This window comes from Ictidomys tridecemlineatus, chromosome 8 (genome assembly GCF_052094955.1).
Source record: "Ictidomys tridecemlineatus isolate mIctTri1 chromosome 8, mIctTri1.hap1, whole genome shotgun sequence".
Lineage (NCBI taxonomy): Eukaryota > Metazoa > Chordata > Mammalia > Rodentia > Sciuridae > Ictidomys > Ictidomys tridecemlineatus.
The window spans coordinates 33180880-33195237 of NC_135484.1; the positions used below are offsets into that span (position 1 = coordinate 33180880).

General features: G+C 36.0%; 1 protein-coding gene across 1 annotated transcript in view; it reads left to right on the forward strand.

Annotated features, from left to right (window-relative positions):
- Samd3 (sterile alpha motif domain containing 3) overlaps window positions 1–14358 on the forward strand; it is a 47551-nt gene that overhangs the window by 21483 nt on the left and 11710 nt on the right. The window contains exon 6 of the mRNA XM_005340349.4: window positions 2812–2979. Coding sequence (XP_005340406.1) covers window positions 2812–2979 — 168 coding nt within the window. The remainder of the gene's footprint in view (window positions 1–2811; window positions 2980–14358) is intronic.

A 14358-nucleotide genomic window follows, 5' to 3' on the forward strand; every position in this document is an offset into this window, starting at 1 on the left:
TATCTGTACTGAACAGGTACAGACTTTTTCTCTTGTCATTATTCCCTGAACAATACAATAAAACAATTGTTTACGTGGCATTTATAGTGGAACAGGTATTACAAGTAATGCAGAGATGATTTAAAGTAGTGGAGGATGTGTGTAGATTATATGCAAATACTTATGTCATTTTATATGAGACTTGATTACCTATAGATTTTGGTGTCTGCCACAGGCTACTGAACCAATCTTCTGTGGATACCAAGAGATGACTATGGTTGAATTTTTAAAATAATTTAAATTTTCTTTTTGAATAAATTATACATTTACCTAGTTCAAAATTCAAAAGTTTCAAAAAGATAGAATAGTCCCTACCCCAGTTTTCCAGCCACTTAGCTATCCTATCCAGAAGGAACCAATGTTATTAAAGATTCCTTCCAGAGAATCTTTGCACATATATAAACAAATCCATATCTCTCCAATTACATTTTGACCTTTACTTTTATGGTTATCAAAGTGAGACATGCACAGAGTAATAAACAGTGCTTACTTTGCTCTGAAGTGCATTTTACCCACGTCTGTTCCCAGTGGCATTAACTAAAGATGGTTAACTGAGAAAGAGACAAGGAAAATTGCTTAGCAGGTTGTGGCCACTATTTTCACACTTAGAAGTATAGAAATACAGAATATATGGATGGGTGCTTACTCAAATTCTCCCCACAAGTGTTACATTGCAAAGTATAGAAAAATTTTAAGAACGTTTGTGTAGAGGGGGTGGGGAGAAAGTAGGCACTTGATTACTTTTAGGGCTAATTTTATTTTCAACTTTTCATTTTGAAAAATTTCATATTTGCACATAATTAGAATGCTGTGGTGATACCATATACCCTTCAACTAAATCAAGGCTTCTCAGCCTTCACATTATTAATGCTTAGTGCTGGATAATTTTTGTGGTGGGAGTTGTCGTCTGGCCCTGTGCATTTTAGCATATTTAATGGCATCCCTGGGCTCAATCCATAGTACTGGGAGAAAAAAAATAAGAAAAACTGATCTCGGTTCATTAGCTATTAACATTTTGCCACACTTTCGATTCTTCTCTCATGTTTGTTTTAGATGAACATTTAAAAGCAAGTTACAGATGTGATTTCTAAATACTTTAGTGTATATCTTAAAAGTATAAGAACAATTCTCTACATAACCACTATGCAATTTGCACCCAAGAAAATTAAAATAATTGTGTAATATCACATGTAATCTGTATTGCTATTTCTCTAATTATTCAAAAATATTTTTAAAGTACATTATTTTTTGCTATAAAACCTAATCATGGATTATGCATTGCATATGGCTATTATACTTATTTAATTTTGCCTAGGACAGTCTTTCTAACCATTTTTGTCTTTACTGACATTTACTTTTTGGTCAAATGTAGTTCACTTGTTGTGTCAGATGGTCTACATTCTGTGTTTGTCCAAATGTTTTCTAATGATTATATTTTGGATTTAAAATATTGAACAAAGATCTGCTTTGATGTTGTGGTCTACTTCATGTGTCACAACAGGCCCATAATTTCAGGATTTCTTTTTTAAAAAAAATTTCAGAGTGATTAGGAGAACTGTATCAATGTAGAACTTTCATGTCTTCTAGTTGGAAAAGTGTAGAGAAAAGGGATGATTATGCTATACGACAAATATTTTTTACTGAGTCTGTCCACCAAAGGTATCTATGCTCAGTAAATATCATTGATTGAATACTCATTAATTGTACTCAGTTGGTTCTTTTTCTCTTCTTACCAATTAATAAGGAGAGATGGGAGAATCTAAGAAAAAGAATCTGGCAATTCAACAATGTCCTAGCAGTTGATTGCAATAATAACTTCTGCCAGGTTTAGCAGGTGTAGAGGCCCTTCAGAACTGTAGGAAGTATGAGAAACAAATTATTTGTTCTAGTTTATATTTCAGGGCGAAGAGAAATATAAGCCTTCTATTATTTCTCTGCTATTGTATGTCAGCCACAGCAGAGACCACAGGCCTGTGAGAGGTAATAAACATCTCTGATGCACATGTGCCCAGGAACCCAATCTGCACTGAAGCCAGCCCCAACTTCAGCCTGCAGCTCTCCTGGCCAGTCTATCCCAGGGTTTTATGATCAGCAGTTTATAAATACCTTCAATGAGTAGCTATACACTTGATTCTCTTAAAACCCCAGTACAGGGGCTGGGGGTGTGGCTCAGTGGTAGAGCATTTGCCTAGCACATGTGAGGCACTGGGTTCAATCCTCAGCACTAAATAAATAAATAATAAATATATTGTGTCCATCTACAATTAAAAATGTTTTTTAAAAACCCAGTACAGTTGAGGACAGCTCTTATTGTTCCATTTTATAGTCAAAGAACAAAAGCTACAGGGGTTTAATTGTTGAAGGTCATTTGTATTAGAGCTAATACTCAAACCTGGGTCTTCCCAACATAGGTCACAGTGCTTTCTGAAGGGCAGAGAAGACTCTTATTGGAACTTGAGCCATAAAACCAGGAATGGCAAGATCCAAAAGCCAAACACTTGTCTAATGTTATCTCAGTGACATCCCCATTTGCTCCTAAGGAAATAGTTTTTTCTCTGATTCTATTTCCTTAGCTATAATTAAAGGATTATAATTTGTATTGCAATGTCACAAGACTATTGTTAGGATAAATCAAAGAATAGGTACATCACTTCTTTTACTGTGATATAAAAATAATTTCAAGCTCAAGAATCACAGGCGAATATTTTATTGTTTATATGGAATTATTCTAAGCTCCTAGGATTAACTGGCTTGCTTTGTTATTTTATGCAGTTTTTATGGAAACGAGCCCTCAAAGATCGTTTTAAATATGTCCGAAGACCCATAGAAGATGATGAACAAGTAATAAAAAATAAGTGCAAATTTGGACACCGAAGAGGCCAGACAAGGAAATCTCTTGCTGATATAAGATTTGATGAAATTAAAATTGTCCAGATAAAAGTAAGATTGAATCCTTAAATGTTCTGACAACTTTGACTCATTGGTTGATTAAGGAATAATAAGAAGAAATTAGCATTTAAAATCATTGCAGCAAAATTAGAGAACTTTTAAAATTTGAGGTGTGGTCAGGAACCTATTAAAAACAATGGTTTGTGTGGTTAAGAATGTAAGTCATATTTCTAAAAGAGAAGTGTCAAAAACAGTTTTTAGCAAGAATACTATTGAAGATCTCATAGTCCTTTTGTTACAGCCTTCAAAGAATATGAACTAGCCCGTGAGTTCTGGGACCTGAAATGATTTCCCACCCTATCCTTCTGTAACACACTGCATCTTCTTGACAACCTTACTGCATCAGCAAGTTTTAATACTCAAGCATTGTAGAGGTCAGGTGGTCTTGAGTCTTAGGATCTAGGGAGGCAATGGGTCACATGCGTTGGCACAGAAATTCATGCTGGCCTTCCCCTTCCTGCTGGTCCAGAATCTTCTCTTTTGTTGATACATCCATCATCTTTGAACCAGTTTTTACACTCTGTTCCTTCTTAAAACACCCAAGGAGCTGTAGACTTTCTAGTTTGCCCCTTCTAGTCCTCCAGATGAGCCTAAATCCTAGGATGAATCCTGCTGAGACCCATGTAGGGGTCTTTGCTTCAAAAAGAACAAGGAATTGAATATATCAGGGTTAGATGTTAAGTTGCAATAGAATTTAGTTTGTACCTTCCTGTCCGCTGAGCTAAAAATAGCAATTAGCCTTTTTTTCAGATCTAGAGAGACAACATTTTTCCTGGCAAACAAATACAATTGGAAGGATTTACTTTCCCTCCTTTAAAAATGGAGCTGCAAATTGCTGATTCTTTCATGCTGTAGCCTGTTTATGATCTCATGTTCTACAAAGCCAAAAACATTAAAGGATGGAAAATAATCTATACTGAAATATTACAGAAACCATGTATTTTGTACCCTCCCTGGTGATTAAAGCAAATTTATAAGCACCGAGAATAGTGGGAGTGAGAGACTCCCATACTTTGAATTTACCTCACGGAATTGTATTTTCTGGTACTAGGAATGGAACCTAGAGCCTTGGGCATATTAGGCAAGTACTCCATCACTAAGTCACATCTCCAACCTTTTTTTATTTTGAGACAGGATCTCCTTAAATTACTCAGGCTGGCCGCCAGCTTGTAATTTTCCTGCCTCGGCCTCCCAAGTAGGGGAAGGATTGGCCTGAGGCAAGGTGCCTGGTTTACTCATGGAATTCTATCCTTCAGTCTGATTGCTTAAATTTCTTTCAATCTCCATTTTGACCTTCTTCTGATAGCTCCTTTTTAATGTCTGAAGATTTCTTAAGATAAAAGTTTGTTTAGATTAAGACATCCTTGGGCAACTCTTACATCTTTTAAAATTCCTTGTCTGTGCACAATTTTTCCATAGGAAAAAAATTTCATGTGCTACAGAGATGAAAAATGTTGACGCAACCAGGAAGTAGTGGTCTGTGTGTCCGTGCCTTCAAAGGCAGGGAAGTGGGTTGGGCTAGCTGGAAGATCTTGAGAAGGGATATGGAAGGAAAAGAGATCTTAATTAGTTTTTGTTGTGGTGGTGGTAGATGTTCTATTTCTGCTATTGTTTGCCCTTTTGGTGGGAGGATGAAAGAAAATAGATGTCACAATGAAGAAAGGTAGGGATTTTAATTTTGTGATGTGGGCTTCCATAGATAACCCAAAATATTGCAGTACTTGTCTGGCTCTGAGCCCCACTTTTTTTTTTTTTGTCCCCAACCCTCTACCTTCCAGAATCTCTTGTGAGTTTAGCTCTGCTTTTTATTTGGCTACAAAGCCCAGATCATCTGAAATGCCAGAGCAACATCTGTGAGTCATTGTGGCTGGTTCCTCTTATCCCACTGCTAAAAACAATTTCACAATATTACACAGGTGGCTAGACTTGTCATAGTCCCACAAAATGCTGGTTATTTTTCAGTGCTTAAAAATGCCTTTCTAAACTTGGTGCAGAGGTGCACACCCGTAATCCTAGTTACTCTGGAGGCTAAAGGGGGATAGCAAGTTTGAGGCCAGCTTCAGAAACTTATTGGGACCATGTCCCAGAATTAAAAATAAAAGAATCTGAGAATATAGCTCAGTGGCAGAAAATCCCTGGGTACAATCCTCAGTAACCATGCCCCCAACACTCATGCACATGCAGAGCCTTTCCATTCCCAGACCCCTGTTGCTGCTCGTATGCTTGTGCAATCAGTGCAGAACTGTACCATCCCTTCTTATGCATTGACTTTTAGTGTAAAAGGAAACAAACTGAAACACACACACACACACACACACACACACACACACACACACACAGCACAGAGCAATGAAAATATTCCATGAGTGAGTAAACAGGTACAAATGAATTAGGTCCAAATAATATGTAGCCCTGTGAATTGATAAATTTGTTTTCTTTTCTAAATTGCCTTTTATTATCCACATCTTTGTATATTTATAAAGAGATATAGTTCAGTTCTCAAAACAATAGATCTAATTTCAGTAATTTTGTAAGCTGATGACATTATCTTGTTTAAATGATGAAAACATTGATTTCAAAACCTTACAGGAATTGTGTGGAGCTGATCAGCAATATACTAGATTCCTTTATATAGTAGTAAATTTTGTAAGACATCTCAGGTTAATTAAAGTTAAGTGAATCAAACTCCTCACTTCATGGCACATTATCACTGTCCTCTGTTAGGATTTTCTCTTGCTTTATCTATTCATTTTTATCCCCATTCTTATCTGCCTTCCGCCCGCTCCACCTCTGCTGTGAACAACCATTCTAAACATTTCATATGTGTCTGGTTCTTTGCCAGTGCTCTAAAAGATGTACTGTCACTTGGGTTTGTATACATTTGATTTAATGTGAATGGTATCCTATCACTTATCTATTTCACTTTTTTAAAAACCAATACTCTATCTAAGATTCACTCATGTTCTATAAGTCTCCAGTTCATTGATTCTAAGCAATTTGAAGTACTCCTGGTATCAAGTTCTGTTCCTCCCCAGTACAAACTACACACCAGAGAATACCATTATATTTATCTGGTTATGGAGCGATGAGTTATCAATTTGGACTATACATCCAGAAATAAACTGATAGGACACAAGGTGTGCATGGACTTAATGTGACCAGTTACCCTCCAGAATGCCTTCACTAGATTCACTCCCACAGCAGCACAAACCCCTATATTTCCACAAACCCTTGGCATTTTCTGACCTACAAAATTTTGTCAAGACTAATAGGTATAAAGTATAATCTCATTCTTGTGGTTTGCATTTCCCTGGATAACTAATGAACCAGCATTTCTTCACATATGTGTTAGCCTTTTGAATTTGCCATAGAAAATTATCTCTTTAAGTCTATTGCCCACTTTCTAATGGGTTGGCATCTTTTTCTTGTTAATACGAGAAGAAGGAAGCAGTCTTTATAGGAAGCAGTCTTTCCCATGCCCTAAGCCACAAGGATGTTCTCCTACTCTAAGAGTATGTACTAAAATTCCCATGTTCAGATAGTTAATTCATCTGGAATCTATCTTTATATTAAATAGGGATCTCTACATAGTGAACTGCTTTCTGTACACCAATGATTAAACAATCCATCATTTTCTCATTGGTTTATGGTATCCCTTTATTATTTATTAATAGAGCTGGGTGTGTCCTGGCAATTCTCTTATTCCGTGGGTCTGTCAGTCTCTTCTTATGCCACTCCACTTTGCATTTTACTCTTTTATGTTTATTACTTAGTATCACTCAGGGTGGTCTGGATTATCATGCAGGGCATGCTGCATCAGGGTCGCCCGTCAGTGGAGAGCATTCTGGGTAGGCCATTCTCATTTTCAGAATAAGGGGAAAGACAAAGGGCTATCTTCTCATGAACAAGTACCCAGGACTTCTTTGTAGTATCTTTCTTCTTACAGAAGAAATAGCCCGGGCTAGGGGTGCTACACACAGGTGGACCAAAAGAAGGTTTTGAGCATCTGCCAGTGTGAGAAGCAGCAGGACATGTTCTGTCTTACTCTTGTGGAGGATTGGCTGTGATGAGATGGAGAGGGCCTGATGGAAGGATTCCACTCCTTTTGTCCTGACTCTGGAATAAGAGATGTCCCCCTAGGACGGTGATTTCTGATATGCATGGGGCACCAGAACTTGGAGTGTGAACATTATTCTCAGCTTGATGCTCCTCATTTCTTGGTCTTGGTTCCTCCTTCACCCAGTGGATTCATTTAACCTTTCTCTCAGGTCTTTACCAAATGCCACATTGAAGCATAAACGTGTAGACATACTTTTTGAAATGTTTCAATTCTTCCTTAATATCTTTTTTTTTTGACTAATGTATGCATGTTCTTTTCTTAGTCACAAAAATCCCTTTCAGCCAGTAGCACTCTCAATCTATTATCATAAACTTTTTTGTTCTCGGGAAATAAGTTGAATTTGACAATAGCCAGAGGTCTTTCCAAAATCCCCTAAAACACAATGGATTTTATTTTTTAGATACCCAGCTCTTCAAATTCATGGTTGAGCTGTTCATCTCTTTTGAAAATATTCTGTCTGTATGGGGTAAATTCACTCTAAATTGGATGCTTGGTGAAAAATGTGTTTCTGAGCAGTACAGGAAGGACTTTGAAGTTTCAGTTACAGATTTGCTTCTTTTTTTCTATGTTATCTTTCTTTCCTTTTTTATTTTTTCAGTGTTAGAAATTAAACCTAGGGCCTTGTGCTTGCTAGGCAAATGCTCTACTACTGGGCCCTACTTCCAGCCCCTTCTGTTTTTTTTTTTTTCTTTCTAACTCTGTGGAATTGTCTCAGTTTGGAGGCTTTTAATTGTTATCTTGTTGGTTTATGACCAATTATTTGCTGATGATGTTTAGAAAGTACATTTCCCAAATCTTACAGACAGGACCTTTATTTACATAGGTTATTTTATCTTTGTTAGTTTAATGTACATTTGATTTCTTTTTAAAAAATTAGTCAATTTAGTATTATCAAATGTTTTCTCACATTTTTTTAAAAATTTCATTTTCTAAGAAGTCTTCATTTTATGATGTTTTTCACTGTATTTTTTGAATTGTCATATGAATTATTCATTTTATGATGTATCCATGATGAATAATAATAATTTCATATGATGAAAAACAAGGACCTAAAATCTATGTTATCTTTTCCAGAAACAGCAGTTGTTCAAATTTTTTAGTTCCTTGAAATCACCTCCCTAGTAGTTCTCTTTATGATTCATTTTAAAAGTATTTATTATTAGATTCTTCAATTATTATGTTTGAATTGTCTTTTCTTTTCTTTTCAATTCCATCTGTTTCAGTTTTATTGATTTTGGGGCTTGGTTGGTAGGTGTATATAAGTTTATAATTGGTATATCTTCCTGATGTAAGCTTTTCCCATTATAAAATTTCTTCCTTTGTCTCTAGGAACACTTTCGTGTTTTAATGTTTTTTTTTCTCTGAGAGTTAGAGAGCTGTTTCTTTTCTCTTTTGGATACTGCTTGCCTAGTATACCTTTTTTCATCTTTTTGCTTTCAACCTATTTGTGTCTTTGAATCTGAAGTATGTCTCTTATAAATAGACTACAAATTAGATCATTTTAATATCCAATCTGCCGAATGGTAATGGAAAATTTGTCTGTTATTTTGAGGTTTTATTTTTATGTTCTTCTCTTTCTTTTATTACTCCATTCTACATTCTTTTGCATTAAGCATATACTTTTTCATGTACCAGGTTAATTACCCTTGTTATTTATCTTTCATTGTATTTTTTGAATTATTATTTTAGTAGTTATCCTGGGGACAATAATTGACATCTTAGTTTGTAACAATCTAGTTTGGATTAATACCAATTTAATTATAGTAGCATATAAAAATTTGCTTCTATATCACTGTCTCCAGCCTTTTGCGCTGTTACTGTCATAGAAATTGCATTTTAGAAATTGCATGTCCCTCAACACACCTTTGTAATTATTATTTCATGAAATTGGCTTTTAAATAGGACCAAAGAAAGAAAGAAATATAAACACATAATACATTTACACTGTCTCAAATACTCTATACTGTCTCTGACTTTTACCTTATGAAATGATTGTTTCCAATGCTCTTTATTTTCTCTTGTGGATTTGAGTTACTGTTTTTTCATTTCAGCCTGAAGGACCACCTTCAGCATTTCTAGCAAGGCAGGTCTGCTACTGACCCAGTTTCTCAGTTTTTATCTACCTCAGAATGTCTTAATTTCTCCTTCACTTTTGAAGGATGGTTTTGCCAGAAAGCTTTTTTTCAGGGGGGGGCAGGATTGTATGTTCTGGTGTCTCAATTAATATGGTTGGGGCTGGGACTAACAGAAAACTTTGTCTCAAACTGGTTAAAGCTATAAGGAAAGCTATGTTACATAATGAGAAATCCAGATGACTGTGGATGCTACTGCTGCTCAACAAGTTAGCCAGGTCTTTTGCTCGGACAAGCAGCAGGATTGTGCTTCTCCACTCCTTTGAGGTTAGACTTGGCCACAAGACTGGCTTTGAGCAATGAAATGTGAGCGGGAGTTACATGCACATTGCAGACCTAGTATGCAAGGCCCCAGTGCCCCACTTTCTCTTTTAGAGATCATTGACAACATTTCAAATGATGGAGCCATGTTCATGGGTTAGGAGGAGGAGGAGCAGGGCCTCAAGATGAACACTTTGTGTGAACAATGAACATTTGTTGTTCTACGGCCTTGGGCCCATTAGGGACAGCAGCATGGTCTTGCCCAACCACAGTGCCACCAGGGACTCCAACCACAGTTGTCTGGCTTTTGGTCCTTCTCTGTGATTCTTCTGTCCCTGTGCAACTTCATGATGTCATGGAGACATTTTTGAGGATGTTGCTGGCCCTGTCATCTTCTCCAGTGAACTCAGGGTCTGAGTTCTTGCATTTGGGGTAGGGTGAGAGACCTATGAGAAGTATCAACACGGGTTGTAGTAAAAATGTATAAAACTTAGAGAAAAATTACTTTTCTTTATGGAAAAACACCTAGTTTTAATTTTTCTTCCTGGGAGATTCTTTCCTCAGGTCTTTCATCTAGGAATAGATAATTTTCATTGTGGTCTCAGTTTTAAAGACATTTCTGAGAGTCTGAAACATGGCACAAACAAACTAATATTTTGCCCCATTTTTATATGATGCATCCTATCAAACACACGCTGGAACATCATGGCAGTTTCTTTGGAGAGGTCACTTTGTGCCTCCTTTTTATTTTTTTTAACTTACAGGATGTGTAGGACAGTGACAGGGATTTAATAAATGTTTTTAGGGTGTCCTTGTATTCCAAAGCTTTTCAAATAATTACTAAATAAATAAGTAAACCAACCAACAATCAGGTGTTCAATTACTAACACTAAGTTCATCATTCATTTCTCTCTTTAAAACATTCTCTTTTCCTACTTGTTCAGTATATATGTACCCCAGGCCTTTGAAAGCTATGAAGTAGTGTTTTGAGTTACTTTCTTTGGTTTAGAAATAAATTCTTTGGTTTAGAATTAAATATTGTACAAAAACTGCCTAGATGGTCAAATGCTAAGACCATCTACCAAAAACCAAGTTCCTGTAGATTTTGCTTATGGCATTTACTGTTCCTTTCTTTATACAACTGGCCCACAATGATTTATTATGTAAATACTAATTATTTTTATAGCCTTTCCCACAGATGTTTCTCTCATGGTTCAGAACAGAGCGAGACAGCAGAAACTGAAGAAAAATGTTGACAGTTTATTATGTTCTGGATAGAATGTAATTAGGGCCATCAGTGAGCACCAAATTTACTAACATTGCAAAGCTCTGTGAATCAGCTGTGCACTGGGAAACACAGGCAAGATTGCATGGAGGGGACTTTGCTGCTGACTGGCTGAGACACATGCTTGTGTGTTAAACTGAGACACTGTGCAGGTTCCACAGGGGAAGCATCATTTCCAAAGTCTACTTGATGACAACAAAATTGAAGACTGGGGACAACTGGAATTTGCTATGAGGAAAGCCCTAGTATCCCAACAGAAATGCAATACAAGCCACATATGTAATTTTTAATTTTCTAGTCTTCGCATTAAACAAAGTAAAAACAAGCAGATGGAATTAATCTTAATAATGTATTTTACTTAACTCAGTATACCTACAATATTATCATTTCAACATAAAATCATCATAAAAATTATTGTTTTTTTACATTATCCTTTTGCATATTAAATCTTTGAAATCCAGTGTTTCCAGCACACATCTCAAATTGGATGAGCTATGTTTAGATTGGTCAGAAGCCACCTTTGGCTAGTGGCTACCATACTGGATGGCTCAGATACACACAATCTTGGGAGAATTAAGAGAATAAGAAAGAGGAAACATTATAAAGAACATCATAGTTATCAGGAAACATGACCAATTATTTGCCAATGATGTTTAGAAATTATAGACTCCAGATGTCTTGGATGCAGGACTTTTAAAGTAGATTTTTACATATGAATTATTAAATTTTCACATCAAGATACTTTGTTAATTTATTTAGATTATAGAATGTAGAACAAAATTATTTTTTTTATAAAAGTCAGTCTGTGTTTTTATTCATTTCTGGGGGAAAAAAAGGTATAACTACATCTTTCACCATGCTGTGTCTTAGTGTTTCAAAAGTAGTCTCCATCTTCTGTAGAAATCTACCTTAGGAATAGCTGTCTCTTTATTTGTGTTCCAGCTGTCAACTTAAGACTCAAAAGTTGCCTAGAGCTGAGCTCTGCCATTCTAAGCAATGCTGGGAGCCATAGGTCACAGTGACGTTGGAGTAGAGATCCTTCCATGTTACTGGTGTGATAAAGGAGGATCCTCTTTGTCAGGATGCAACTGAAGTTCATGTTCTAATTAATTTATGCTGATTTCCTTTGAAATCACGAATCCCACGGATGACTCCTGCACTTCTCTTCCACATTTTCTTTGGTCAGGATTGATCCCTTCCCTGCCTCATGTCTTTGTCCTCTCTTGAGCATGTCTCCCAATATTTAAGTGACAGATACATCAAAGACAACTCTTGCAGCTGCAATTCTGGAAGACTCAGACATTGATCATTCACTGCTTCTCCCACCTCCATATGCACTATTAAGGAAATCAGCCTTCAGAACAAGGCTTCATTCTGGAGAAGCATGACCACACTCAGGAACCCCTATCCCTGGTTATCTCTGTGTCTGGGAAACTCACTTCCCCTTTAAGGATCTGAATGTGTTCAGAGTAAAGGAAGAGCATGAGCCAACCAATTGCTAAATTCCTTTAGCTCTAGTAATATATAAATCACTAATAATATATCTAATAATATATGAATCATTAGAAGAATGAGATTTTTGAGGATTTTGAATTCTGATACAACCTTCTGATAATGAAGGGCTCTTTAATCTGTAATACAACCCAGGAACATTGTGTTAATCCCAGAGGTCTGATCAGGCAGAAATTCCCCAACAACTTTAGTTTCATGATGAAATAGGGGGTACAGGGAAGCAGTACGTGACACATGTAGTAAATATCAATATAGCAATTACAGAATTTCCATTAACTTCATAGTGGTAAACTGTTTAAATAAAGTTTTTATTGTTTCTCTTATTGTTTAACAAATAGAATATTTTCTTTGTGTTTAAAAACTCATATTTTATGCATTTGAAATATACAGAGTAATTGATAATGTGTGGCATATATGTAATTCATGAGACAAAATGAACACTAGGATTTGGGTCACCAATTGTATGTATCATTGTGTGAGTCTGTGTTCCCTCCCCTCCTTCACCACTTGCCTTTCCAACATCACTGGCCTCTAGAAGTGGTCACTACTCTGAGTTTTATCATTTATCCACTTTTTAAATAAATAATTTTGTCACCTATGCATGAATTCACACTTTGAGTGTGGATTATATTTGATGTTTACAAATAGATATGAAAACCATGTTAGGTTTGATGACTTGCTTTTTTTCAATGTAATGCATTTGAGATTCATCCAGGCTATTAAGTTAAACTGAGTTTATTCATTTCCCCTTTGGCTTAATAATCTGCTATGACAGGGAACCACAGTTCCTGTGGCTGTTTTCCTGTCTACCAACATTTGATTCATTCCATTTTGGGCTGTTATGGATCATGCTGCTGCAGTATGTGCCTTGATGCATTTGTGCAAGCTTTTTCCAAGGATTTGTACTTAGGAGTGGAAGTGCTTGCTCACATAAGTGAGCAAATATTCAACTTTGTAAGACAAGGCCAAATTGTCCTCAGATGAGTATGACCATTTAAGACTCCTGAGAAGCATTACTTATGATCAGATTTCTTTCCCTGTCCCAACCAGTTGTGAATAAAATGCTGTCCTATTTGGTTCTGATTTTCATTTTTGTTATGGATGAATCGATCATCTTTTTCTAAATTTATGAAATATTTGTTTTCTCCTTTTTTTAAATATTTTTGGCCCATGAACTTTCCCTTCTTTCTATTTATTTGTAAGAGTCTTTCATAAATTCTGTAGTTTACTACTTTGCCAATTATCTTAATTGTAATTGACAAAGATAAGTTTGTTGTTTTAATGTAGTTAGATCTGTCAGTCATTTCTCCTGTTGATTCTTGTTTTTAGGAAATCCCCAACCTTCCTTCCCTCCCTCCCCCCCCTCTCTCTTTCTCTCTTTCTCTCTTTCTTTCTTTCTTTTTCCAGTTTTGCTTATCATTGAAGTTCTTAAACCATGAAGAAGCTTTTCCCCTCATGGATAAAACCATTCCTTGCACTTTTTATAAAACAGATCCTCTTTTTCTCAGGGGTTAGTGATGCCATCTCTGTTGTCTCCCTGGCTCAGTCAGAAACTCTGCCATATTGCACTATTAATTATCTATCCCTACAGGAATACCAGCTTTCCTTACCTGCATAGCTGTGAAATGTCTTGATACCTTCCCATCACTGCCTTATTCTTCTTTAGAAGTGTCTTGATTACTCTTGAGCTTTCAAATCTTTCATATAAATTTCAGGATCAGTTTATGAGGTTCTTAAAATTGGGGGGGGGGTTGATAGTGAAAGTAGAGTTTGTTCAATCTATAGCTCCATTTGGAAAACGGTGATTTGTTTATGATATTGCTGCTTTCTGTGAACATGGTAGACCTATCCTTTTATTTAGACCTGATTAATATTTTCTAATGATTTTGAAGTTTTCTTCATAAAGATCTTATACATCATTTATTAGTTTTATTTCTAGGTACCTTATAGGTGTTTTTTGTAATTGTGAAAAATCATATTTTGTTTGTTTATATATTTGTATTCCATGACTCTGGAGAACTCTCAGTTATAATAAATTAGGTGTGCATTATTTTAAGTTT